The sequence below is a fragment of the Amborella trichopoda genome, chromosome 10, assembly GCF_054954075.1.
Source record: "Amborella trichopoda isolate Santa Cruz 75 chromosome 10, AtrichopodaSantaCruz75HAP2 v2.0, whole genome shotgun sequence".
Taxonomy (NCBI): Eukaryota; Viridiplantae; Streptophyta; class Magnoliopsida; order Amborellales; family Amborellaceae; genus Amborella; species Amborella trichopoda.
The window spans coordinates 4047820-4072804 of NC_142345.1; the positions used below are offsets into that span (position 1 = coordinate 4047820).

Consider the following 24985-nt stretch of genomic DNA (forward strand, 5'->3'; position numbering starts at 1 on the left):
TGCTTGAGGGAGTACATGAACATTCATCTTGTGGCATCAATCCATAAAGGGAAAAGTTTATATAGAGCCGAGGCTCTAAACAATCAAATTTAAACTCACCTCAAAAAGTTCAAGAAGTTGTTTTGATGCCCAAATATCTTTAAAATGATCATCTCGACATCAAGATGCATGGACATAAGAAGAAAATGGATTTCAAATTTTGGAAATAATGTATTTTGTAACGCATTTTTAGACCGTCAATTTTTAAGATTTTCAAGTTTTCATAAATATGTCAATCTACACTATTTTTGAAAAATTAAACTTTATAAATAAATATGGAAATATATTTTAAGACTATCACAAAGATTTCCACTAGTAAAACCACATTTCTCGACATGTAGGCTTTGATTTGGTCGTTTAAAGCGTAAGCTCTATACAAAGATGACTCACAGACAAAAGAGTGCATATAGCGTGCTCTCATGGGAGCATACTGTCCAAAAACTCTCTCAAGCAAATAAATAAGTCAGGACGATTTCTTGATCTAAAATTTTGGAATCTATCTTAGTCATCCAGTGATTATTTTTAAGGAAAAAAATTGGGTTTCAAGTTTTTGAACACCTGCCATTTGAAAATTCGATAGTTTCTATTCAATATTTGGTCGTTAATTTTTTGGGGGTACACAGAGTTCCTATTTAGTTTTTTTTCCCTCTAAGAATATTTGTTCGATTGTAGAGGCTACATCCCCAAAGATTGGGATTTATAACATATTTCTACCGAGAGTTTTACCTAAGGGAGCGAATGCACAATATGCTCATGCCCGAGAAGCAAATCTATTCATAGTCACATGAAATGTATGGTTATGAAGATTAAATATGAGCCTTCATTGTCAAAAAAAATAAAAAATGAAAAAAGACGCATTGAACTAATACTGTTAGGTCAGTAATTGAGTTAACAATTTCTCCAATTATTTGTAGAAAAGGTAACTTAGATGGGTGAGAAGTCAGATGCACCTATAAAATTTGCTTGGAGATGTCGTTTCGGCGTTGATAATTTTATGATGGTTTCAAAATTTAAAAAATGGTATAGATCGAGCAGATCGATAAACATTTGAAAATCTTGAAAACAAACGGTCCAGATGATTCTTTACCATATGTATGATTTTTTGAACTTGAAATTCTGTTTTTTCTTTATGTCTATTCATCTCAAGATTGGGATTATCAATTGGAAGGTTCTCCTATGTGGGAACACTCTCCACTGTAGGATTTTTGAGATGGCCTTTCCTCAGCAGTATAAGGTTGCAACCTTACACAAAGTTTTTCCAACTTAGATACATTTACCAAAAACTTGTGGGAGGAAAAAAAGAAGGAAAAAGTTTATCTAAGGATACAACCTTATAATGTAAAACTACGGATGCACCTCAAAAATCCGTTGGAAAAAGTAGTTTTAATGTTGAAAAACCCTTTGATTGATCATCTCGATATCAAGATGTATGACCATGAAAAATAAAAAGATTTTGAGTCTCAGAAATAATGGATTTTACAACATATTATCTACACCGTCCATTTTTAAGATTTATATATGTTTATAAATCTATTTGATTTTAACTATTTTTGAAATTTAAAATTTTATAATTAAATATAAAATTTGAGATAATCCTAAGAATATTTTACATCAAAATTATATACCATGATAAAATTTGAAGGTGTACCTTACCTCTACAGCTACAGATGCATACGTATGTCAACTGCACCCAAAAAAGAAACTGGTAATTTATTGAGCACAAGTAAATTTATATTCTAATTTTTCTGGCTTCTCATGTAGACGACCAGTGGCTAGAGAGATGGAGCAGAAAGAGAGAAATGAACATGGTAGCGTGCGGCCAACCTTCATATTGTAAAATGGGAAAGCTTTCTATGTTTCCCCTACAACATAGAAGTTCTATCCTTCCCCTACCATCCAGCTGTCCATTTTTTATCAAGAGAGCCACTCACCATTTGATCTTAGATCCGACGTCTCAAAGGATTTTATTTTTAGTTTTGTTAATACACATTTTCAGAATATGAAATTTGGTACGTGCAATCTTCCCATTGGGGCGCATCTATAAAAAATATTAACAATAATTTTTCGATAAAAAAATAATGACCAAAATACCTCTTAAAACTTTCAAGAGTATTTGGTCATTTTATTTTATTGAAAATATTTTTTTTTTATATTTTTCGTTAGTACGAGTTTAATAGAGGAATGGACTTTCAAAATTTGGTGTCAAAATAATTCATAGAAAAAAATTAAAAATAAAATAGTGTAGAGACATGACATTGTGATTGGGGCATCTTAGCCCTCCATTAAAAATGGATGGTTGGATAAAGGGGAGGATAGATCTTTTATGTTGTAGGGAGACATAGAAAGCTTTCCCAAGTAAAAATGGGGCCTAGGCAATAAATATATTTTTAAATATAGTTTGACCCCTACTGCCAGAGAATATAAATTTTATTTGGAGGCATGGCAATAATATATTTTTAAATATAGTTTGATCCTTACCGTCAGATACTATAAAATTTTACTTGGGGGCTTGGCAATAAATATATTTTTAAATATAGTTTGTTCCTTTACTATCAGAGAATATAAAATTTCACTTGGGGGCGTAGCAATAAATATATTTTTAAATATAGTTTGATCCTCACTGTCAGAGAACATAAAATTTTACTTGGGGGCTTGACAATAAATATATTTTTAAATATAGTTCAATTTTTACTGACAGAGAATATAAAATTTCACTTGGGGGCTTAGCAATAAATATAGTTTTTAAATATAGTTTGATCCTTACTGTAAGAGAACATAAAATTTTACTTGGGGGCTTAGCAATAAATATATTCATCATGAATATGAATCTGGAGATCATGAAGATCATGAATATGAATATGAAAATCATGGAGATAATGAATATGAAATCTTTAACATGGAGATCATGAATATGAATCTGAACAGCCAACTATGGAGATCATGAATATGAATCTGAACAGCCAACTGTAGAAATTCGGTCCAGCCCGCATGAAACAATAGTTCGGGAGACATTCGTGGTTAGACGGAATGAAGAGAGAGAAAGAAAGATGGTTAGAGAGAGAGAGAGTAATAATTATTTGTATCGTCATTTCTATCTGTTGACTCACCTGGTATTGCCACCTACCACAAGCGACGTTCCCTCCACCAAACCCACTTTTTTTCAAAGTATTCTTCTCCTTCTCTCATCGTATTCTTAGTCCTCTATTTCTCCCCTCTGAAACTACTTTTCTCTCTCTACCCATCAGAGTTCCAAGGCTCTCTCTCTACCCATCAGAGTTCCAAGGCTCTCTCTCTACCCATCAAAGCTCCAAGCCTCCTCTTGATCAAGAATGGATCTTAAGCTATTGCTTCCATCTCCAAGCATCCAAACCACCCATCTTCCCAAACTATTCAAGTCCAACTGCTTTTGGGTTTCTCAAAATAGGCAAAAACCATGGTCTTGTTTCAAAGTTTCAGCTTCTGCAACAAATCAGGTTCAGCCCATTGGAGCATATGCAACTTCTCCTTACAGGTACTTCAGCATTTTGATCGGGCATTCAGTGCAGTTTTTCAAATTGGATCATGGGTTTCATTCTCCTTGTTGGGGCTGTTTTTGTAATTCAATTTGGGTTTTTACTTTTCTTGCATCCAGCAAATCTTCATTTCTCGGCATGATCTCTCCAAAACTGCAAAAATGAGAGCATTTTTAATTTGGGTTTTCTTTCTTAGTTCATAAAAATCTCAGGGGATAGAGCAAAAGCACAAAATAAAAATGAATCATGAACTTATGATCTCCATGGTCATTACCTTCTCTCTCTCTCTCTCTTCCTCTCATTATCTGTATGAAACTGCAAAAATGGAAGCAATTTGACTTTGGGTTTTCTCTCTCTGTTCATAAAAGCTCAGAGGGAGAGAGCAAAGGCCAAAATCAAATCGAATAATAAACTCACAGAGCCATTAGCCCCCTATCTCTGTCTCATTTTGTGCCTTCTCTATATTTCATTATAGGTTGGAGAAGAAGAAAAGGGTAGATGAGAGTGAAATCCTGACTCTTGACAATATAAGGCACTCTTTGATCAGACAAGAGGATAGCATAATTTTCAGCCTTCTTGAGAGGGCTCAGTATCGCTATAATGCAGAGACTTACAATCCTAGAGCCTTCTCCATTGATGGGTTTCAAGGCTCTCTGGTTGAGTACATGGTCAGAGAGACTGAAAGGCTTCATGCACAGGTAAAACTGAAAGAAAATGTGAATTTGTTCAAATTCGTTTTAGCTTTGCTGTTTTATTGATCAGTTTCATGATTCCAATTGATCAGATGGGAAGATACAAGAGCCCAGATGAGCATCCCTTCTTTACAGAGGATTTGCCTGATCCTCTGTTGCCTCCTCTGCAGTACCCACAGGTATCTCTCTCTCTCTCTCTCTCTCTCACACACACACACACAACAAACACTCTTTTCAATTATTCAGATCTTAAGCCATAACATCTATTAGCTAGCAAATATTTTCATTGGAGAACTGTATCAGACATGATTGAGAGAGAGAGAGAGAGAGAGAGAGAGAGAGAGAGAGAGCAGCAGCAGCAGCAGCAACTTATTGTTGAGTCCCCTTAATGAAATGTGGGTTCCTAATTTTTCTATCAGGTTTTGCACCCAGCTGCTGATTCCATTAATATAAACAAAAAGATCTGGACTATGTATTTCACTGATCTTCTTCCTAGACTGGTCAAGCAGGGAGAGGATGGAAATTTGGGATCCGCCGCAGTTTGTGATACAATTTGCTTGCAGGTATTCACTCTTTTTCTCTGAATCACTTATCCTTTTCTTTTATGGGTTGTTTTATCTATTTAAGTATTTATTTAATTTTGTTTATTTTATTTTTACTTGTGATAATATTTGCCTTTTTTTTTTTTTTTGTTAAGTTTATTGTATTCCTGGTAATGTTTTCTTCCTCTCATACTTATTTTTGTAGATTTAATTGTTGTGTTGTACAATCATTTGATTTTTACCTTTCAATCTGTTATTTTCTTTCTTCATTTGTAGTTCTTTTCTTTTGGCTACTGATGACGGTTTTCTTAAGTTACTCATTTCCTCTCATTGTCTTCTTCCTCTTCTCATTCTTATTTTTGCAGATCTAATTTCTGCATTGCACAAGTCTCTTAGTTTTGCTCTCTCTATCTTTTCTCTTTTCTTTTGTGGCCCCTGTTTTCTTACTAGTGACCCAATATGCAATTGGTACTCTTTTCCTCTAAATGTCTGTACTACTTCTTCCCATTCATATTTTTTGTAGGTTTGATATTTTGTATTGTAAAATTCTTTCACTAAATCTCCATTTCAGTTTTTTTATTTCCAGAAACTTATTTCCAAGTCAGTAGTAGCATGCAACTAAAAATGGCCCGGCGACATGTTCGAAGAACAGAATGTAACGATAGCAAGGTGACACGTTCTGATAATAAACTGTAAAAGTGGCACGGCGATACGATTGAAAAATAGGTCATAATAATAAAAAAACGACACGTTCGAACAACGAACTACAAAGTGGCATGGCAATACGTTCGAATGATAAGTTCTACAAATAGCAAGGTGAAACGTTCGAACTTCGAACAATAAATTGTAAAAATGGTGGCGAATAACAAGTTTTATTATGTATAAGCAGCCAAACATAGCAATTGCCAACTGGAGCTAGGAAAATGGAGGGCTTATGATTTTCGACTACAAACAAAGTACCTGTCACAGGGCTCAGATTTGAAAATTTGCTAAAATACATTTGTTCTCATTTCTAGAATGCTGAATGAATTAAAATAAGCTGATTTAGGGGAGCACCCTTAACTGATTCAAGGGAGCATACTTATCTCTTATGCCAGGCTAATTATCTTGGGGTTTAGTGTCCAGTAACATCATGCCTTAGTCCTTGCAATAAGTAGAATTGCCGCCTCTTTTTCATGTTCTTTTCTTTTTTTCTTGGAGAGAGAGAGTCCATGCCATCTAACCACTGTGTGGCTCCTTACTACTCCCCTTCTTGCAGGCACTCTCTAAGAGAATGCACTATGGCAAGTTCGTCGCAGAGGCAAAATTCAAGGATGCCCCTATCGTCTACGAGTCTGCAATCCGAGCAAAAGTACTCCATTTCTCTTCAAACATCTCATTCCCCTCTCTCTCTCTCTCTCTCAAAATTATTTTCCTTTCCTCGAACTTTAATAAATATTTGATCATGAATTTCACAGGATGGTGACCTATTGCTCCATCTTTTAACTTATGAGAAGGTTGAGAAAGCAGTCAAGGAGAGGGTGGAGGAGAAGGCAAAGATTTATGGGCAAGAGGTTGAGCCAAGCAAGAAGCAATTATGGGTTAATGGTGAGAAAGATGAAAATGAATCAAATCGCAAAATAGACCCAACCTTGGTTGCTTCCCTTTATGAGGACTGGATAATGCCTTTAACTAAGGAAGTTCAGGTCTTATACCTGCTTAGAAGGCTGGACTAAGCACTAAGCATTAAAAAAAAAAAAGGAAGTTCTAAACAAGAGAAGTTGGCAGTTCTAGTACAGTTGTGAGTGATTTCTTAGTTAAACTTCAAATGCTTTGAAGCTATAGAGTGTTTTCCTAATGCAAGAGTGAATTTCAAGGAGTGCTGTTCAATGTAAATAAATAAAGGTGTTCATATGCATGCTCCTTTTTCTTTATGAATAAATACCCCTTTTTACTGAAAACACGCACACACTCTCTCTGTAAACCTCAATCCTGGGGAGACAGATTCTAAATATTCAGACCAGATAAAATGCCATATGAAAATAGAGTGGTAAATCATGAAGAAGGGAATTCAATGCACACTGGTAAAAAATTTCCATGACTTTGTTTCAGCACTGTACATAATCATTAAGGAAAAAGATATTAAGGTATTTTGAAGCTTTTTCCTCAATGGAAGGGTTAAATACCATTTTCTTTCCACCATTTTTGACATGTATAACTTTTTGGCTACACATATGGGGAAGAATGAAAGCGCACAGATGAGGTTTGAAACCAAGATGTCTCCCATTAAGTTTACAAGGTCTACCCATTGTGCACCGACTCAGTAATTTTCTATTGCCTTTTTTTGTCTTGGATCAATTAGAGCCCATTTTATTTTGGATAAAATGCCGGATTAACTTGACACTTTTAACAAAAATAGGCATTTTTTTTTCATTAACAAGTATTATTAGATATGGACTTAATAAAAAAAGTTTATATAAGATGACCACCTCACGTGTAAAGGTTGGGCTGGTAATTTATATTGTCTATTTCAATTAGGCGGCAGATTTGACAATGTCTGAAAGGACATGTGAAATTTATGCGGTCCCACTAATCTGGATGGTCCGCCATTTGCAAACCACCACACTTTAAAGTACTTCGGATTTTTTAATTATATAGATGGTCAAAGAGTATTTTATATTATGAACCAATGATTTAAAAAGCGCGGACTTGGGCACCTTAAAAACCAATTCAGATTAGTGAATCAATAGTTCAGATCGCCATTTTATTGTGCAGAAAAAACAATGAACCTGCGAAAAAATAGTGAACCGGCCAAAAACCGTGAATCGGTAATCCAAATCTCCATTTTACTTTGTGGGACCTTTGGTTTTTTTCTGGACTCGACCTTTTTCCTATGTACAGGTTGAATTGGATCAGGGTGATCAATTCCCATATCGAAGCAGGCGAATCTATGCCAACCCGATATTTTTTTAAAAAATCACTACTATGAACCATATAAATTAAATTTTCATACTAGGAATGAGCTCATGGTTGTATCGTCAAGATGATAGGGCTCCACAATATAATGTCTTGAGTTTCATTTCTGTCATGGATAGACTATTACGACGTAGAATTAAACAGTAACGAAAAAAAGTGGCTCTGAACATGTTATTTGTGGAATCCACCCTTTTAATTTGTCATACCCTCACCGCTTGTAACTATTAATATAGGTCATGAGCTTTTGAAATTTTTAAAAATCAAAACCGTTCAAATATTATTTTGTTAAAAGTTTCTGCCTCCTTGAAACGTAGATACTTCAATTAATCTTTCCACCAATATAATCTCCCGCTCCACCCAACATCAAAGACCAGTAATCTCTCTATTTTTTATTTTTGGAAACACAAATATATCAGGATATTTAAAAGGGTGCGGTTAATATAGAGCGAGGCTCCAAACAATCAAATTAGAGTATACCTTCAAATAGTATCCAGAAATGTGGTTTAAATATTGAAAATAATTGTGATGGCCTTAAAATATAATTTTATATTTATTTATAGAGTTAAAGCTTAAAAAATAGTGAAGACCGACATATCTATGAAAACTTGAAAATCTTGAAAATTGATGATAAAAAAATACATTAGAAAATATACTATTTTCCAAGACTGCAATTCATTTTTTTCTCATGTCCATGCATCTGGATGTTGAGATGATCAATTTGTAGATATTTGGGCATCAAAACAACCTCTTCTAATGAATTTTTTAAGATAGGCTCAAATTTGATTGTTTAGAGCCTCAGCTCTATAAAAACTTTTCCCTATTTAAAATTTTATTTCAATGCCACCTTTTCTATTTATTTTATTTTATTTCCAAAATATTCTTTGGTAACCTCTGTTTTGAATCGAGTCGAATATGGTTTTCTTATCTAAAAAAGTTATTCATAAATGAGAGTACCGAACATGTTCATTCTTTTAAAGGCTTTGATAAAGTTTACGTTCATTACCCAACTATCGTTTTTTGTAGTGAGAGTATTGAACTAAATGACATTTTAGAAAAGAGGCAAATCGAAGGAAAAATGAGATGAAAATAAAAATCAAGATTTTTAAGATATTTTTTCAATATCTCTGAAAAATACATATATTTATGTTAATTTCCCTAGTTTTTTCTATAAAAAATTCATCTCTCACAATCAAACTTTATAAGAAAATGGTTTAATAGGGCTGCATCCCTTTTCAAAATAAGCAAAGCATCACCACATAACTCATTGAATATTGTAATTCAAGTTTTAAAGACCTTTATATCAATCATCTTGGCTTAAAACATTACGGTTATGAAAAAATTTAAAATTTTCAAACTCTAAAAATAGTTTGTATATTGTAACAAATTATCCCAACCATCCATTTTATCCTAAAAATAAGTGTTCATAGATTCGCAAGATTCTTATATTTTTTTAGCTTCAAATTATATTGTCGTATTGAAAATTAATTTCAGAGCTATCATAAGGACTTCTATTGCTGAAAGTGCTTTCCGAATAAGGATTTGTGATGAGGATTTATTTTGTTTTCATAAAATCTAGGCTCTATAGAACTTCATCCACCTTTAAAACTAGGGGTGGCAATGGACCCGGACGGTTCTGGGTATGGGTATGGGTTCAAAAATTGGACCCGGCGATCGGATCCAAGTCCAAATATTGACCCGAAGACTATTCGGGTTCGGGTCCATGTTGACCTAACCCCGACCCGACATGATTAGTGACATTATTATTTGACATACTATTTAAATATATTCTTATTATTTGTGGGTCGAATCCAATCGGGTCCGATAACTTCAGGTCCAAGTCTGGGTTCGGATCCTGCAAATTGGTTCTGTTTATGGGTCCGGGTCCGACCCGGCGCTGCCCGTTGCCACCCCTATTTAAAACTTGAATTTCTTTCTCCACCCCATGACTCAAAGACTTCAACTCTCTCTCTCTCTCTCTCTCTCTCTCTTTCTCCCCTCAGCCCACCACAGATATCGTCTTTCTTTCAACAAACCCATATTTAAAAGGTGTAGACTCCCAGGATCAGAACATTCCTTTTGTTTCTTTTCCTTTTTTCCATTGAATACCACTATCCAGATGCCACTGCAACAAATCACATTACTTTCACAATCCTCCTCTCTGCTCAAGAACCACACACTATAATAGTAAATGAAGAGAACACTTCAAAACCCAACAAGAGAGAGGGATCTTCTTCCATATTTCAAAATCACCAGGGGAGAGCAACCAAGAAGCCAACCACCAGAAGAAAACTCACCTGAAAAGCTCTGCTCAATCCTTTAGAGAGAGAAGATGGGGACCCATTTGGGGTTGGTGAGGGAGATGGTGATTCTTCACTTTCTCTCTCTAAGACCAGAAGAGACATCTTCATTCCTCCAAAGCAGAAGCCATTTCCACAGATAAAGTAATAGTGCCCCGTATCGTTGAGAAGGACGACGATTCGGCCACTGCTAGTGGTCAAGTTAGCAATGGCGTCTTGGGTAGAGCAGGTGTTGTATGAACTCTCATTGACCCGGAATAGGGAGTACATGCCCTTCTGGTACCTGAATGCTTCATTCCATGGCCAAATTTTGGTTGATGGAAGTTAGAGAGACAGAAAGATTCATTTCATGGATAGATTTTGATTGATGGAAGTTAGAGAGAGAGTGTGTGTTTTACACGGTGTTCAGGTACTTGCCCTTGAAGGCGAGTTGTTGTGGCGAGTACACTCGCTACCTGCGGACTCGCTCGAATACTAATGGAGGCCAAAAGTCTCCCAAAAAAAAAACTTCCAAAAAAATATAAAATATAAAAAATATAGCAAAAAGTATGCGGTTTGTATAAAGCCGAGGCTCTAAACAATTAAAATAAAACGCAACTTTAAATAGTGTAAGAGGAATGTGATTTCAATATTGGAAATCTTTGCCATAGCCTTAAAATATATTTTTATTTCTATTTATAAAGTTTAAAGCTTCAAACATAGTGTAGATCAACAAATCTATGAAAACTTGAAAATCTTGAAAATTAGGAATCCAAAAATTCATTACAAGATACACTATTTCCAAAACTTGAAATCCACTTTTTTCTTATGTCCATATATCATATTGATGTAGAGATGATCAATTTGAAGATATTTAGGCATCAAAATAACCTCTTTTAGTAAAATTTTTGAGGTGGGCTCTAATTTCTAATTTTATTATTTAGAGCCTCGGTTCCATATAAACTTCCTCCAAAGTTAAATTAAAATAAACGAATTTTAGTACAAATAAGCTTGAAAAATATAGAAATAATGGATTTAAAAAAAATTGATTTTTAGTGGAGGATATTAGAAAACCCAAAAAAATAAGAAATATAAAAAATTGGGATTATGACAAGAAAAAAACCAGCAATCTTTGTCAAATTTATACAATAATGGATTAAAAAAAAAATTGGTGTGGTTTGTATATAGCCGAGGCTTTAAACAATCAAAGTGTCAGAAATGTGGTTTCAATATCGAAAATCTTTGTGATAGCCTTAAAATATATTTTCATCTTTAATTGTAAAATTTAAATATGTAAAAATAGTGTAGATCTAGCATATCTATGAAAACTTGAAAATCTTGAAATTTGACAGTAAAAAAATGCATTATAAAATACACTATTTCCAAAACTTGAAATCCATTTTTTTCTCATGTCTATACATCTTGATATCAGGATGATCAATTTAAGGATATTTGGGCATCAAAACAACCACTTCTAATGAAAATTTTGAGGTCGGCTCTAATTAGATTGTTTAGAGCCTCGGTTCTATGTAAATACTTTTCCAAAAAAAATCTATGTATTGCGAGTTGTATAATCTCTTGGCCAAAACACCCCTCCAAAAACAAAAAAGTTAAAAATATAAGTCTAGAAATCAGGGTTTGAAAATATTCTTTTAACATGATTTTAATAGTTTTCAAGATGATTCGAGAACTTTCATATTTTTATTTTTTTAAAATATTCAAGTATAAATCAATATTTTCAAAAATCTATTTTTATAAATGTCTTTTATTATTTCAGTGTACTAATGATTTCTGTTAACTCTTTAAATTTTTAAATTTTTTACTTTTTATTTTTTTTTTATTTTTGAGTGATTTACCTATTGATTTCAAAATTTTAGATAAAATATAAAATGTTCCCTTTATGGATGGAAATTATAAATATCGCTCAACCCACTTTTTTTTAATTTTGTTTTTCAAAATTACCCTTCAATTGCACCGAATTTTGATTCTTTTTTTAGTTTTTCGTTGGAAGGGCCATGCTCAAGCTTTAAGGTTCCTACTAACAAAAAAAAAAAACTTTAAAAAAAATAATCAAAATTTGAATCGAGTGAGAGACAATTTTAGGAAAAAAAATAAAAAAAAATGGGTTAACTGATCTTTGTACTTTCTTCCTATAAATTTATAGAAGATTTTATATTTTACCTAAAATTTTAAGATCGGTACATAAATCATCTTTTTAATTTTTAAATTTTTACTTTTTCGACCTTTTTCTAAGGGTTGTGGTGGTCCAGTTACTCGAGCGGGGGCGATTTCCAAAACAGTAGCGGAACACTGAATATGAACCACCAGAAGCAAAAAGCCGGCGAATGAAAGTGCCTCAAAATGAATGAAAAGGACATGGCATAATTACCTTTCCGGCACTCAATGGGCCCGGAGAATTATTCCGGCGACTGAAAGCACCAGGAAATGAAACCAAATGAGAAGAGACAGAAACGTGATTCACAGAGAGAGATGATTTACCAGAAAATATGATAGAAAAACTTTATTCAGTTCATTAAAAAAGAGGAGAGAGAAACTTGATACACTGCAAAAGCAAGTAGTGAGAGAGACTTGATTCACTGAAAAAAGAGGTGAGAGACGCTTAGATTCATTCAAATTAAGAGAACGGGGAAACTGCATTCTCTCCCAAAGGAGAGTAGAGTGAAATTGATTCACTAAAAAAAACAGAGAGAGAAATTTGATTCAGTAAAAAAAGAAGAGAGAGAAGCTTGATTCAATAAAAAAAGAGGAGAGAAGATTCATTCAAAAAAGAAGAGAGAGAGGCTTGATTCGATAAAAAAACGATGAGAGAGAATATTCATTCAAAACAGAAGAGAGAGAAGCTTGATTCAATCGAAAGAGGAGAGAGAAACGTGATCCACTCAAAAAAAGAGGAGACAGCAACTTCATTCACTCAGAAAAGTAAGGGAGAAAAACTTTGTTTCACACGAACAAAGAAGAGAGAGAAACTTGATTCATTAAAAAACGAGGAGAGAGAAACTCACAGAGATAATCTCCGACGATGAAGCGATCATGACTCGCCCATTCAGTGTAGTTGACGCCAGGGTTCCAGAAACTGTTTCCTCCGACTTTGTGAAGAGTTGCAGAGACCAAAGAAGAAAAAGAGGAAGCAGCCATTAAAGCAACAACCAAAAGCAGAAGCAAAAACCTCTTCTTAATTCCCTCCATTTTCTCTCTCTCAATGAATCTCTTGAGCCCACAGATATAGTAATAGGAGTAGCGAGAAGATTACTGGCCTCCTTTTTATGCCATCCATTTTCTCTCTCTACGAATTTTTCCGGACATTTTTCTCTCTCTAAGCCCACATACGCTGCATGCAGTTCCAGCGCGTCTACCCTGTATTTCCGAGTGCGGCGAAATTTCGTTTTCAACAGGGCTTACGAAATTTCGGGGCGAAAACGATTTCCATTTCTGGAATACGAAGACTCGAATTATGGGATATTAGAAAACTATATTTAGTTTAGAGAAAATTTTGTAAATATTTTTTTTAGTTTCCGTTATTATCAAAATACCCAACACTTTCGATTATTATTACTGTACGTAAATATTCGTTTCAAGAGACCTAAAAGTTAGTCAATTCCAACCGTTCATTTCAAATTATTTTTTTATATTTTTTATAGGTGTTTGAGAGTGAGAAGTATAAAAGCCCCGAAGACAATTTAATGTATATAAATAAAATAAAATTGAAATACTTAGATATGCTCTTACATTATCCCAAAAAAAAATCATTTTTTATGTGATACAGAGCTCCCATTTTGCTAGACCGATCATGGATGTGCTATAATTTTTTAAAATTTATTCATTTAAGAAACATTACAATCTCATTAACAAAACTGTGGTTCAGTTTTATTTTATTTTCTATACGTTGGATTAAGCTAAAATCAAGGGCATCTGTGTTTTTCGCCCTCTTACACTTGTAAAAAATATTAAATCCTTAAATATATATATATATATATATATATATATATATATATATATATATATATAAAATGAATGGAACACCCCTAAAACTCCATATTATAGATCACCTAAAATACTATGTATCCCAACAATTGGACGGTCTAGAGTATTTCAATTTTAGTATTTTACATATATTTTGAAGGATCTGAAATTTAATGCGGATCTGAAATTTAATGCTATGCGATTCTTAAAAAAAAAATTGTGAAAAATGAAATGATCATTTTTCTTCGAGGAGTAGGTTAGTCATTTCATTTTATATAAATAATTTTTTTGATATGTTTTATGAAACTTACTTAATTAGACGCATACACCTTCCAAATTTCAATTCGATTCAATTTTAGAAAACTTAAAATTATTTGAAGTTTTGTATCCATTTTTAAAAATAAGATAGAGCCCAAAAATAGGAAATTCGCTCTTCCATGGGCGGTGGTGTCCATATTCCTCGTTTTTTATAAATGTGGACTCTTTTCATTCTCGAATTTCCAGTTGTCAAACAGGAAAATGCTGTGAATTTTTAGAAATTTCTTGCTTTGGCAAATATGTTGTTGGGAAGCAATTACTATTTTTTCTCTTTTGGGTAGTAAATAGATGGAGCACATTGTACATCAACTCATTCGGCCAAAGAGATACTAACATAGGGATTCCCTAAAGAAGTGCTCTATTAGTTATCTTTAAACTATAGATTTTGATTTTTTTAACACTTGAATTTTGCCCCTCTAAAAATTAGTCAATAATATAATTATTGTGGCATCATTTTTTTTTTCATTTATATGATGATGACTTTGTGGTTTTTTTTTTAAAGGTTGAACTCTATGTATACGGATTTTAGTTATGGACAGGGTTTATATGAGTATGTATAAAAATGAGTCAGCTCTTAAAAATCTATTTTTGAGAGATTTTTTTACATAATTTTTAAAGATATGAAATCTCTAATATGGAGATCATGAATATAAAAAAATAAATAGATTTTAATAATAAAAAATGATAAATTTATTAAAAAAGCATTTGGGCCGTTAGTTTAAATTATTTTTAGATGGACCGCTAATTTGCATCCATTGTTAAAATGGATGCTTTATGACTTGGGGACAGTAAAATATAGTCCCCGCCGCATGAAACAATTTTCCCCTAGTTATATACAAGGGAACATATGCACACTATGCTCCCATGAGTAAGAAATATGCAGTTGTTGGGTGTGTAGAATATTTCATGCTCCCTCGGTCAAAGAAATAGTTTTCGGATTCCAATTTTTGGGATGTAATTTCAATGGCGCAAGTTTTCTGTCCTTCTCCAACAGCATAAAACTTATATGCTTCTCCTTGTCCAACGGTCCATTCTGAATAGAGGGCTCAGATTGCTCCAATCACAATGTCACGTCTCTCTACTATTTTGTTTTTAGATTTTTTATATAAAATATTTTGATACCAAATTTTGGACGTTCATGTTTCTATTAAACTCGCACTAGCAAAAAATATATTAAAAATATTTTCAATAAAATAAAATGACCAAAATACCTTTGAAAGTTTCATGTATATTTTGATCATTATATTTTATCAAAAAATTATTTTTAATATTTTTTATAGGTGTGCCCCAATGAAAATATAGAACGTACCAAATTTCATATTTATACAATTTGTATAAAAAAACTAAAAATAAAATACTTTGAGACATCAGATCTAAGATCAAACGATGAGTAACTCTCTTGATCAAAATTAGACGGCTGGGTGGTAGGGGAAACATAGAACTTCTATGATATAGGGAAAGTATAGAAACCTTCCCCATTTCTAGAAACCAAGGACCACCCTCAAACAAAACATATATATCTTGCACTTTACATGTGTCCTTAAATTAAAACGAATTGTCTAATTGTTTGAGAAAAAGATCCAGATTTCAAGAACTCAAAATTCATTTTTTTCTTGAAAATAATAATTTAACGACATTTGGAGAAATCCCAAAATTATAGATGAAAAAACTCCTCCTTAGTATTTATTTTACCCGAGGGAGTTGTTGTACAGTCCCTGGAGCATCTTATACGTGCTCATGTGGGGGAACCTCTAAAAGTTTTTTAAAAAGGTTCATAACAGAACGGAACCAGGAGTGTCCTCCTGTTAAATAACAATATCGTTGTGAAAGAACATACTGAAAGGGGTGAAAATTGGAGAAAAGATGAGGAAAATAGGAAATTAATGGAGAGTAAAAAAAAGTCCAAATCAGTGGTTAAACAATCGGTGGCTCAACGCGAGCCACCCCTGTTCACTTGTTACATGCTGGATGCGGTATCCCTCGAGGCGAATCGCATCCGAGTCACTGATTTTGTTAAGACTCAATCGAGTCCAGCGTCTCTTACATGACTGAGTTGGCCTTCGACTTAATAGAGCCAACCTCCATCTCTGGCTCAAGATCCCGGAGAACCCAATCCTAAGTCCTGATGATCGGTCAATACTTGAAATATTATAAAGTACATGAAAAGTATACAAAGAGGCCATTTAGGGGGTCACGATCACATTTCTCCATTAGAATTCAAATCGGGTAGTTGTAAGTGTATTATTGATTAAGACTTAAAGTTAAAAAAAAAAAAAATTCAAACTTTGTGACACACCAAACCAGTGTTTTAAAAAACGCCGAGTCAAACAGGACTCACCCGGTTCGACTCGAAAATCGCAAAAAGTGGATCGTATCGGCAAAAAAATGGGATATCGTCCGGTTCTAGAGAGAACCGGACGATTCTGTACAGCGACTCGCCGATTCACTGTACGGAATTGGCGAGTCCGAACAGTGAATCGGCTAGTCCTGTACGGAATTTTTTTTTTTTAGTAATCCATGATCGAATTGTTTTTGTTTTTTTGTAATCCATGATCGAATTTTTTGTTTTTTTGTAACCCATGATAGAATTTTTTGTAATCCATGATCAAAATGTTTGTTTTTTTTTCTTGTAATCCATGATCGATTTTTTTGTTTTTTTTTTGTTTTTGTAACCCATGATAGAATTTTTTGTAATCCATGATCGAATGTTTTGTAATACATGATTGAAATGTTTGTTTTTTTTTTGTAATCCATGATCGAAATGTTTGTTTTTTTTTTGTAATCCATGATTGAATTTTTTGTTTTTTGCTTTTTTTGTAACCCATGATAGAGTTTTTTGTAATCCATGATTGAATTTTTTGTAATCCATGATCAAACTGTTTTTTTCTTTTTTTGTAATCCACGATTGAATTTTTTGTTTTTTTTTGTTTGTTTTTTTTTGTAATCCATGAACGAATTTTATGTAATCCATGATCGAATTTTATGTAACCCATGATCGAATTTTATGTAATCCATGATCGAATTTTTTGTAATCCATGATTGAATTTTTTGAAAATTTGTGATTTTTTGTTTTAATCCATGATCGAATTTTTTTTTGTAATCCATGATAGAATTTTTAGAAAATTTGTGATTTTTTTTTTTAATCCATGATCGAATTTTTTTTTGTAATCCATGATAGAATTTTTTGAAAATTTGTGATTTTTTTTTTAATCCATGATCGATTTTTTTGAAAATTTGTTTTTTTTTTTTGTAATCCATATTATTCAAAGAGAAAATGAGAGAGATGATGATTCTGAGGCCACCCTATCTCAACCATATTATTTACATATCGAGTCCCAACATCAACAGTGTAGGGATGAGCACGAAATACTGTAAATTAAATGCTGAATGGCGGTTCATGCAGGGAAAGAACATATCAATATTCGCATATTCATTCAAAAACATGAAAATTCTTAATGGAGTACCCTCATTTCTTATTAAATTCCTAAAAAACAATATTTATAATGAATTTTAATAATTTTTTCGGATTTTTTTTAAGTTTTATTTTGACCGATTCACCCGATTCCCTATCCGGATCGCCGATTAACCGATCCGGATCGATTTTTTGGAAGCCCGATCTGGGTCACCGATCCGTTTTTTAAACCATTGCACCAAACAATCTAATTTGATATCTAATGGCTATAGGTGATTGTGACCTCCTTGTAATAATGGTAAATTGTCGCATAGCATACAATCTTTGAAGTATATTAGTTTATTTTAAAGATATATTAACTTATTTATTTATTTGTTTTTGTTTAAAATTGAAGATATATTAGCTTATTTCCTATAATAATTGATCATTATAATGAAAATGGTTGTGTTTCATTATTCTACAGTGTATGATATGCATAACGAGAATCAACCTTAAACAATCAAAGGAAGGCGCATTGCCGAACCCCCGGCAAAAGATGCAGTTCTAGCGTTTGAAATCCCTGCCATGGCCCAAAAATTCATTTTCACCCCTAAATATGAAATTCAAAGCTCCAATGGTGCAAGCACAGCTATTAATATTTAAAAATCTTGACAATGAATGTTCATTATAAGATGCACCTTTTTGTATGACTTCAACTCCTATTTTTTTATATCCATAGGATCCATACATATCAAAGTTATGCAATTAATTTGAGCGTTTTGAACATTGGAATAAACTTTTCTGTGGGTTTTTAAGATAGGGTGTGGTTTGCATAAGGTTGCAACCTTAAACAATCCAATTATAGCGTAAAAAAATCTTAAGATTATTGGAAAATTTATTTTCATCTCTAATTATAAAATTTAAAAATTTAAAAATAATTCAAATCTAATAGATCTATAAATATATAAAAATATTAAAAATAGACGGCCTAGATAATGTGTTGCTAGATGTACTATTTTTGGGGCTCAAATTTTTATTTTTTATTTTTTATTTTATATTCATACATCTTGATGTTGAGATGATCAATTACATGGTTTTTTCAACTTTTTTCAATAAATTTTTGAGGTGCACCTTAATTCTACGTTGCCACTTTATATAAACTTTTTCCTTTAAGATAAGAGAAAGGATTCTTTATTTTCCCTACAACATAAAAGATATATGATTCCCCTCCCATCCAGCCATCCAATTTAGATCAAGTGAGCCACACACCGTTTGATCTAGATCCAATACCTCAAAATATTTTTTTTTTAGTTTTTTCTACAAATTGTATTGAATATAAATTTTGGTACGTATCATCTTCTCAATGGGGCACACCTGTCAAAAATATTTAAAAAAACAATCGATTAAATATAATTGCCAAAATACCCCGCATAGCTTTCAGGGGTTTTTAGTCATTTTATTTTATTGGTAATAATTTTTTTATATTTTTTACAAGTATGAGTTTAAGAGAGGAGTTGATGCTTTAATTTTGGTGTCAAAATAACTTTTAGAAAAAAAAAATTAAAAATAAAAAAATGTAAAGACATGACATTGTGATTGTGGCCATCTTAGCCATCCATTCAAAATAGACGGTTGGATAAGGAGAAGCATGTAAGTTTTAAGCTAAAGGGGAAGCATAAAAAAACTTGCCCTTAAGATAAACCTTATTTTAATAGTACAAAGTTGACACTTTATATAAACTTTATTTTCTTTTTATTTTATGATTTTAAATTAGAACCATCTTAGCATTATAAAAGCCCTTAAGAGTTCTATACCAATAAGGAAATGTTTTTTGCTATGCAGGGAAAATTTTCTATACCCCATGTTACCTTCATGTAACATATTGGCCAGGGGTGTCCTTTGCAATGGCCACTATAACAATAACATTCATTTTACCCTATCTTTTTATCCTGAAATAGAGAAGTTTGTATGACAAGAAAAGACCCAGAAAAAAGAAAAAGTCCTAGAAAGAGAGAGGCCTAGAGAGAGAGAGAAATAGAGTGAATAATATGTTGCCATTTAAAGGAACCACTTTGAGGACTCACCATATATATAAACTTCTTTTTGGTACTTAAAGGAACCACTGAGAGTGCACACCATGTACTTCAACTTCCTTTGATCTGTTTAAGTAAAGAGAGCTATTTGTATTTTAAACTTTGTATATCGTGCCTCTACATGAGCTTATTGTGTATAGAAAAAGTATATGAAGAGACCACTTATTTTTAGTATAACGAGATTTATTTATTTTTAGTACAATGATATCATAATCACTCTGGTCTTTTGGATTTCAATCTGGGTGGTTATGAGCATGTTATTGACTAGACTCAAAGTTAAAAAAAAAAAAAAAAAAATATCGAATTTTAGGACATACTTCAAGTCATCCAAGTCGACATCTAATGGCGGGGAATAGTTGTGACCTCTTTGCATGAAAGATAGATGATCTCATAATACACAATCCCTTTTGTTTATTTACACTCTTGGGTAACTTTTATACACCCAAGGCCTGAGGCAATAATATTGGCCCAACAGTACATATTGAATATGGGGTCAATCTAACAATCACGATCGTATTTCATATTTGAATTTTAATATTTTTTATATACTTTGAAATCACTTGAAATTAAAATGAAGCATTTAGTGTTCTCATTAGGGCGCATCTAATAACAAATATTTAAAATTATTTCTTAAAAAGTAAATTGATAAAAATACCTTTAATACTTTCAGTGGTACTTTGGTCAATTTATTTTTATAAATTATTTTTTATATTTTTATTAGGTTCCACCTATTTTTAAAAAGTAGGTGTTCAAAATTTCAAATAATTTAGACTTTTATGAAAAACTAAAATTCTAAAATTAAACATGACCATGATCATTCAATCGGCACAAATTGAATGTGGGTTGTTAAGTGCCTACTATTGCATCAACACTTTGGGCATTCCCTTAAACTAACTTATGCGTTGGATCTTTTGAATGCAGATTGTGAAACATATAATACGGTAACAAAATAGCAATAGGGATCATTCTCGTCACACCATGACCACTCATCTTAATGATTGGACAGTGTTGAACTATGCCATAGTATGATCCCAGGGGATCATAATATACTTGTCCACCCAACATGATATATCTCTCTCTCGAAAACAGACAGAAAAGGCCGATTTAGAATAGTGGTGCTGAGGCCCATATAAAATTGGATTTCTTTTAAGGGGTGATGCTTGTATAAAGCGTGCGGTTTGTATAGAGCCTAGGCTCTAAACAATCAAATTAGAGCTTACTTTCAAATAGTGTCAAGAAATGTGGTTTTAATACTGAAAATCATTGTGATAGCCTTAAAATATATTTCATATTTAATTATAAAGTTTAAAGCTTTAAAAATTGTGTAGATTAATAGATCTATGAAAACTTAAAAATTGGCGATAAAAAAATACGTCACAAAATACACTATTTTCAGAACTTAAAATATATTTTTTTCTCATGTCCATATATCTTGATGTCGAGATGATCAATTTGAAGATATTTGGGCATCAAAACATCTTCTAGTAAATTTTTTTAGGTAGGCTCAAATTTGATTGTTTAGAGCCTAGGCTCTATATAAACCTTTCCCTTGTATAAAATGTCTACCTTTTTATACATTATACAAGTAAAATGTTCTTCTAAATTTTGCAGGAAGATGTTGTTCCAGTGTTAGAAATTAGAAATCTGATGATGACTTAAAAATCTATGTTCCAACCTAATTATGAAATTTCAAATTTCGAAAAAGACAAAAACGGTACAAATTAAACAAATATATAAACACTTGAAAATAGGTGCTCCAGGTAACTTGTTACAAGATGTATTATTTTCAAGATTTAAAAATTCCCCTTTTATATGTATATCTATACATTTTAACATCGAGATGATCAATTAGAAGGTTTTTCAACCTCAAAACACTCTTTTCTACTAGATTTTTTAGGGTGTACTTCACTTCTATAGTATAGCTTATTCTTTCTTTATGTATCGAAGAGGGATATTTCCTTGACTATCCTACTTTCCCATGATTGTTTCGTGAGAAAGCAGCACGGAAGAAAGTGCTAAACACAACACTGATAGACCATATGTAATTTAGTGAAACTTTTGGGGAAAGCGGCTTTTGTGAAACCTCTTTCCTAGAGAGATATTTCTATCTTAACAAACAGTGCCAAAGATAAAGAGAGTGTGTGTGTGTGTGTGTCAAATCATTGTAGCAGACATAAACAACGAACAAAAGGCCCAGACAAACAAACCCTCCCCCAAACCTCGAATACGCAAGGTATGCTCCCTCAAAGCATTTTTTATGAAAATATTATGATTTTTCAAACACCGTTTTGATGCCATGACTTTTCAAATATCTTAAAAGGACTTTTTAATTAATTAAAATATTAAAATCCTTTCTCAGGGGCCATTAGGATCTCTGGAAAGAGATTGCCATGAAATGGTTTTCTAAGGAAATTGCCATTTCCGATGTTTGGATTCAAATCTAAGAAATTTTTCTGGCATAAATCTTCTGCATTTTGAGCCCAAAATATAGAAACCTATTTCCATGGCTTCACCCTAGAAAATCTTTTTTCCAGCCAGTTTTCCATCAGGAGCCAAAAACCTACTAATCCAAATCTCTCTCTCTCCTCCCACCCCCTGGATAGGCGTGTAAATGGGTTGGGTCAGGTCCAAGCTGACCCGATCTAGAGTCTAGAAATAAAAAAAATATTGAAAACTTATTTTATATTAATATTATTTATATGAATCTTATATATACCAAGTCAAGTCAAGATGACCCTACTCGGACCCGACCCGATAGGATCCAACCCAGACCCGGACCCAACCCGGGTTGAGTCATGGTCAAGTGGATCTAGAGCCGACCTATTGGGTCCATTGTTTGGGTCCGGACACAAACTTGACGAGCTTGACCCCTTGGGTACATAGGTTGACCCGACCCATTTTCCACCCTTAGTATCATATACCTTACCCTTAAATTTAATAAGTTTAGTGGGTTTTGCTTGATGATCTTTTCAATATAAATTCAAATGCAATTTTTTCTTAACAATAACCAGCTTGAGTAATAACCAGCTTGAGTGACCAATTTCTAAGTCCAGGGAATTCTAGAGTGCATCTAGATGCTATCCAAACAACAAAAAAAGTATGTTCTAGAAAATATTTTTGCTAGAAATGTATTTCACATGAAATAGATTCTTTAAGATAATATTTTTCTAGAGATCCAAAAAGCCCTTTTCTAAACAAGATTTTTAGGAAAGCTTTAAAAAATTACCTTTTATATCCTTCGTTGCTATCTTTTTATTGTCACCATTTTATTTTTAAAAGGGAAATTTTCCTAAATATTCATAAGATACGTACTATTTAACATTCTACCCATATCTTTTGACCTAACTTCAAATTACCTATCAAAAGTCACATATGATCATGACTTGGGATGGTTGTAAATGGGCAAAATGTTAAATAGGTCAACTCTTATTAAGTAGTTTGATAAATTTATCTTTAAAATAATAAATGATAATACCGTTCCAACATATATGAATTAAATAAACTATCAAAAAATATAAATAAAACATTACTATATCCAAAGTCACATATGATCATGACTTGGGATGGTTGTAAACGGGAAAAATGTTAAATAGGTCAACTCTTATAAAGTATTTTGATAAATTTATCTTTTAAATAATAAAAGATAATATAGTTCCAACATATATGTATTAAATAAGGGTGCGGTTTGTATAGAGCCTTGGATCTAAAGAATCAAATTAGAGCATACCTTCAAATAGTATCAAGAAATGTGGTTTCAATGCTGGAAATCTTTTTGATAGCTTTAAAATATATTTTCATCTTTAGTTATAAAGTTTAAAGCTTCGAAAAAAGTTTAAAGCTTCGAAAATAGTGTAGATTGATAGATCTATGAAAAGTTGAAAATCTTGAAAATTGACAGTCCAAAAATGCATGACAAAATATACTATTCCCAAAACTTTAAATCAATTTTTTTCTCATGTACATGCATCTGGATGTCGAGATGGTCAATTTTAGGAGATTTGGGTATTAAAACAACCTCTTCTAGTGAAAGTTTTTAGGTAGGCTCTAATTTGATTATTTAGAGCCTCGGGTTGATATAAACCCTTCGCATTAAATAAACTATCAAAAAATATAAATAAAACATTATTATCTCTCTACTATGCACGTAAATAGCTCTCTTTTTCTCTAATACAGAAAACAGGTATTTCTCTCAAACCTACAAACCGTTGGGCTTGGTGACACCAAAATGATCGACTTACTTAAAAGAAGGATAAGTGTAAGCATGCAAGTTCCTATTTTATAAAAACATTATTAATAATATTGTTTCTTAGTTGTGAGGATGTAAATCCTACCCTTTTCATGATCAATGTCTTCCTATAATAAAGTACAAAAAAATAGTCGATCTGGAATAACTAGAATAAAGCTTCGATGATAATGATAATAAACTAAATTACAAAAGAGCAGTACATTATGGATTACTTTTTGAATCAAGCTAGAAATTAAAAAAAAGCATGTATATGGCTTCTATATAAGTGAGCTTTGTCTGCCCTAATTGAATCACCATATGGGAAATGTATGTTTCATATAGAGAGATTGAAAGAGAACCTACTGTAACAACCAAGAGAGAGAAACGTGTGAAGCTATCAAGAGCAATGTTGTCGGATTCACTTCGAAGTCTTTTTTGGTTTGATGAGAAAAATGAAGCAATTCACTGCTTCGGCCAATTCAGGGGAAGACATTGGATTTTTTTTAATTGAATATAAATAAATTAGATATTTATATATAAAATATATACAAATAATGAAAAATAAAAAATAAAAAAATTAACAAAAATAGAAAAATACATTTATATAACTATTTCTTTGCTAGCCGAAATAGACCTGAAACATTCTCGAAATAGTCAAAATTTGACTAAAACAGCCCGAAGCGGTCCAAATCGCTTCTCTTCGGTTTATGCCTAAAATCCAAAAGCTTCAGCCTTTTCAGCTGAAGCGAAACGAATTTGATAACATTGATCCAAAAGAAAAAAGTACCTATTGCGGAAAGAACGTTGCTTTTGAAGAAGAAACAAAGGGAGAGAAAGTACTTGAAGAAAGTCGAGAGAAATATCCTCTTAAAGAAAGAATGTGAATCCTCTTAAAGAAAGAATAGAAGAATTAGAAAAGCCCCAAGAAAGAAAGATTTCTTCTTGGCGTTGCTCTTAGGGT

The 24985-nt window shown here is 32.5% G+C and overlaps 2 protein-coding genes across 2 annotated transcripts; one reads left to right on the plus strand and one right to left on the minus strand.

Moving 5' to 3' along the window:
* The first annotated feature begins 3341 nt into the window (after positions 1-3341).
* Positions 3342-6725, plus strand: CM3 (chorismate mutase 3). The gene is made up of 6 exons (XM_006844803.4): positions 3342-3550; positions 4027-4249; positions 4336-4422; positions 4663-4806; positions 6044-6136; positions 6243-6725. Exons 1-6 carry the CDS (start codon positions 3369-3371, stop codon positions 6498-6500), a joined length of 987 nt encoding a protein of 328 aa, XP_006844866.1. The 5' UTR covers positions 3342-3368; the 3' UTR covers positions 6501-6725.
* A 3074-nt stretch (positions 6726-9799) lies between these two features.
* LOC18434739 (early nodulin-like protein 19) lies at positions 9800-13300 on the minus strand. The gene is made up of 2 exons (XM_020667481.2): positions 13040-13300; positions 9800-10327 (listed from the first exon to the last, which is right to left on the minus strand). The coding sequence occupies exons 1-2, from the start codon at positions 13221-13223 to the stop codon at positions 9987-9989; spliced, it is 525 nt and encodes a 174-aa protein (XP_020523140.1). The 5' UTR covers positions 13224-13300; the 3' UTR covers positions 9800-9986.
* Between the last annotated feature and the right edge of the window lie 11685 nt (positions 13301-24985).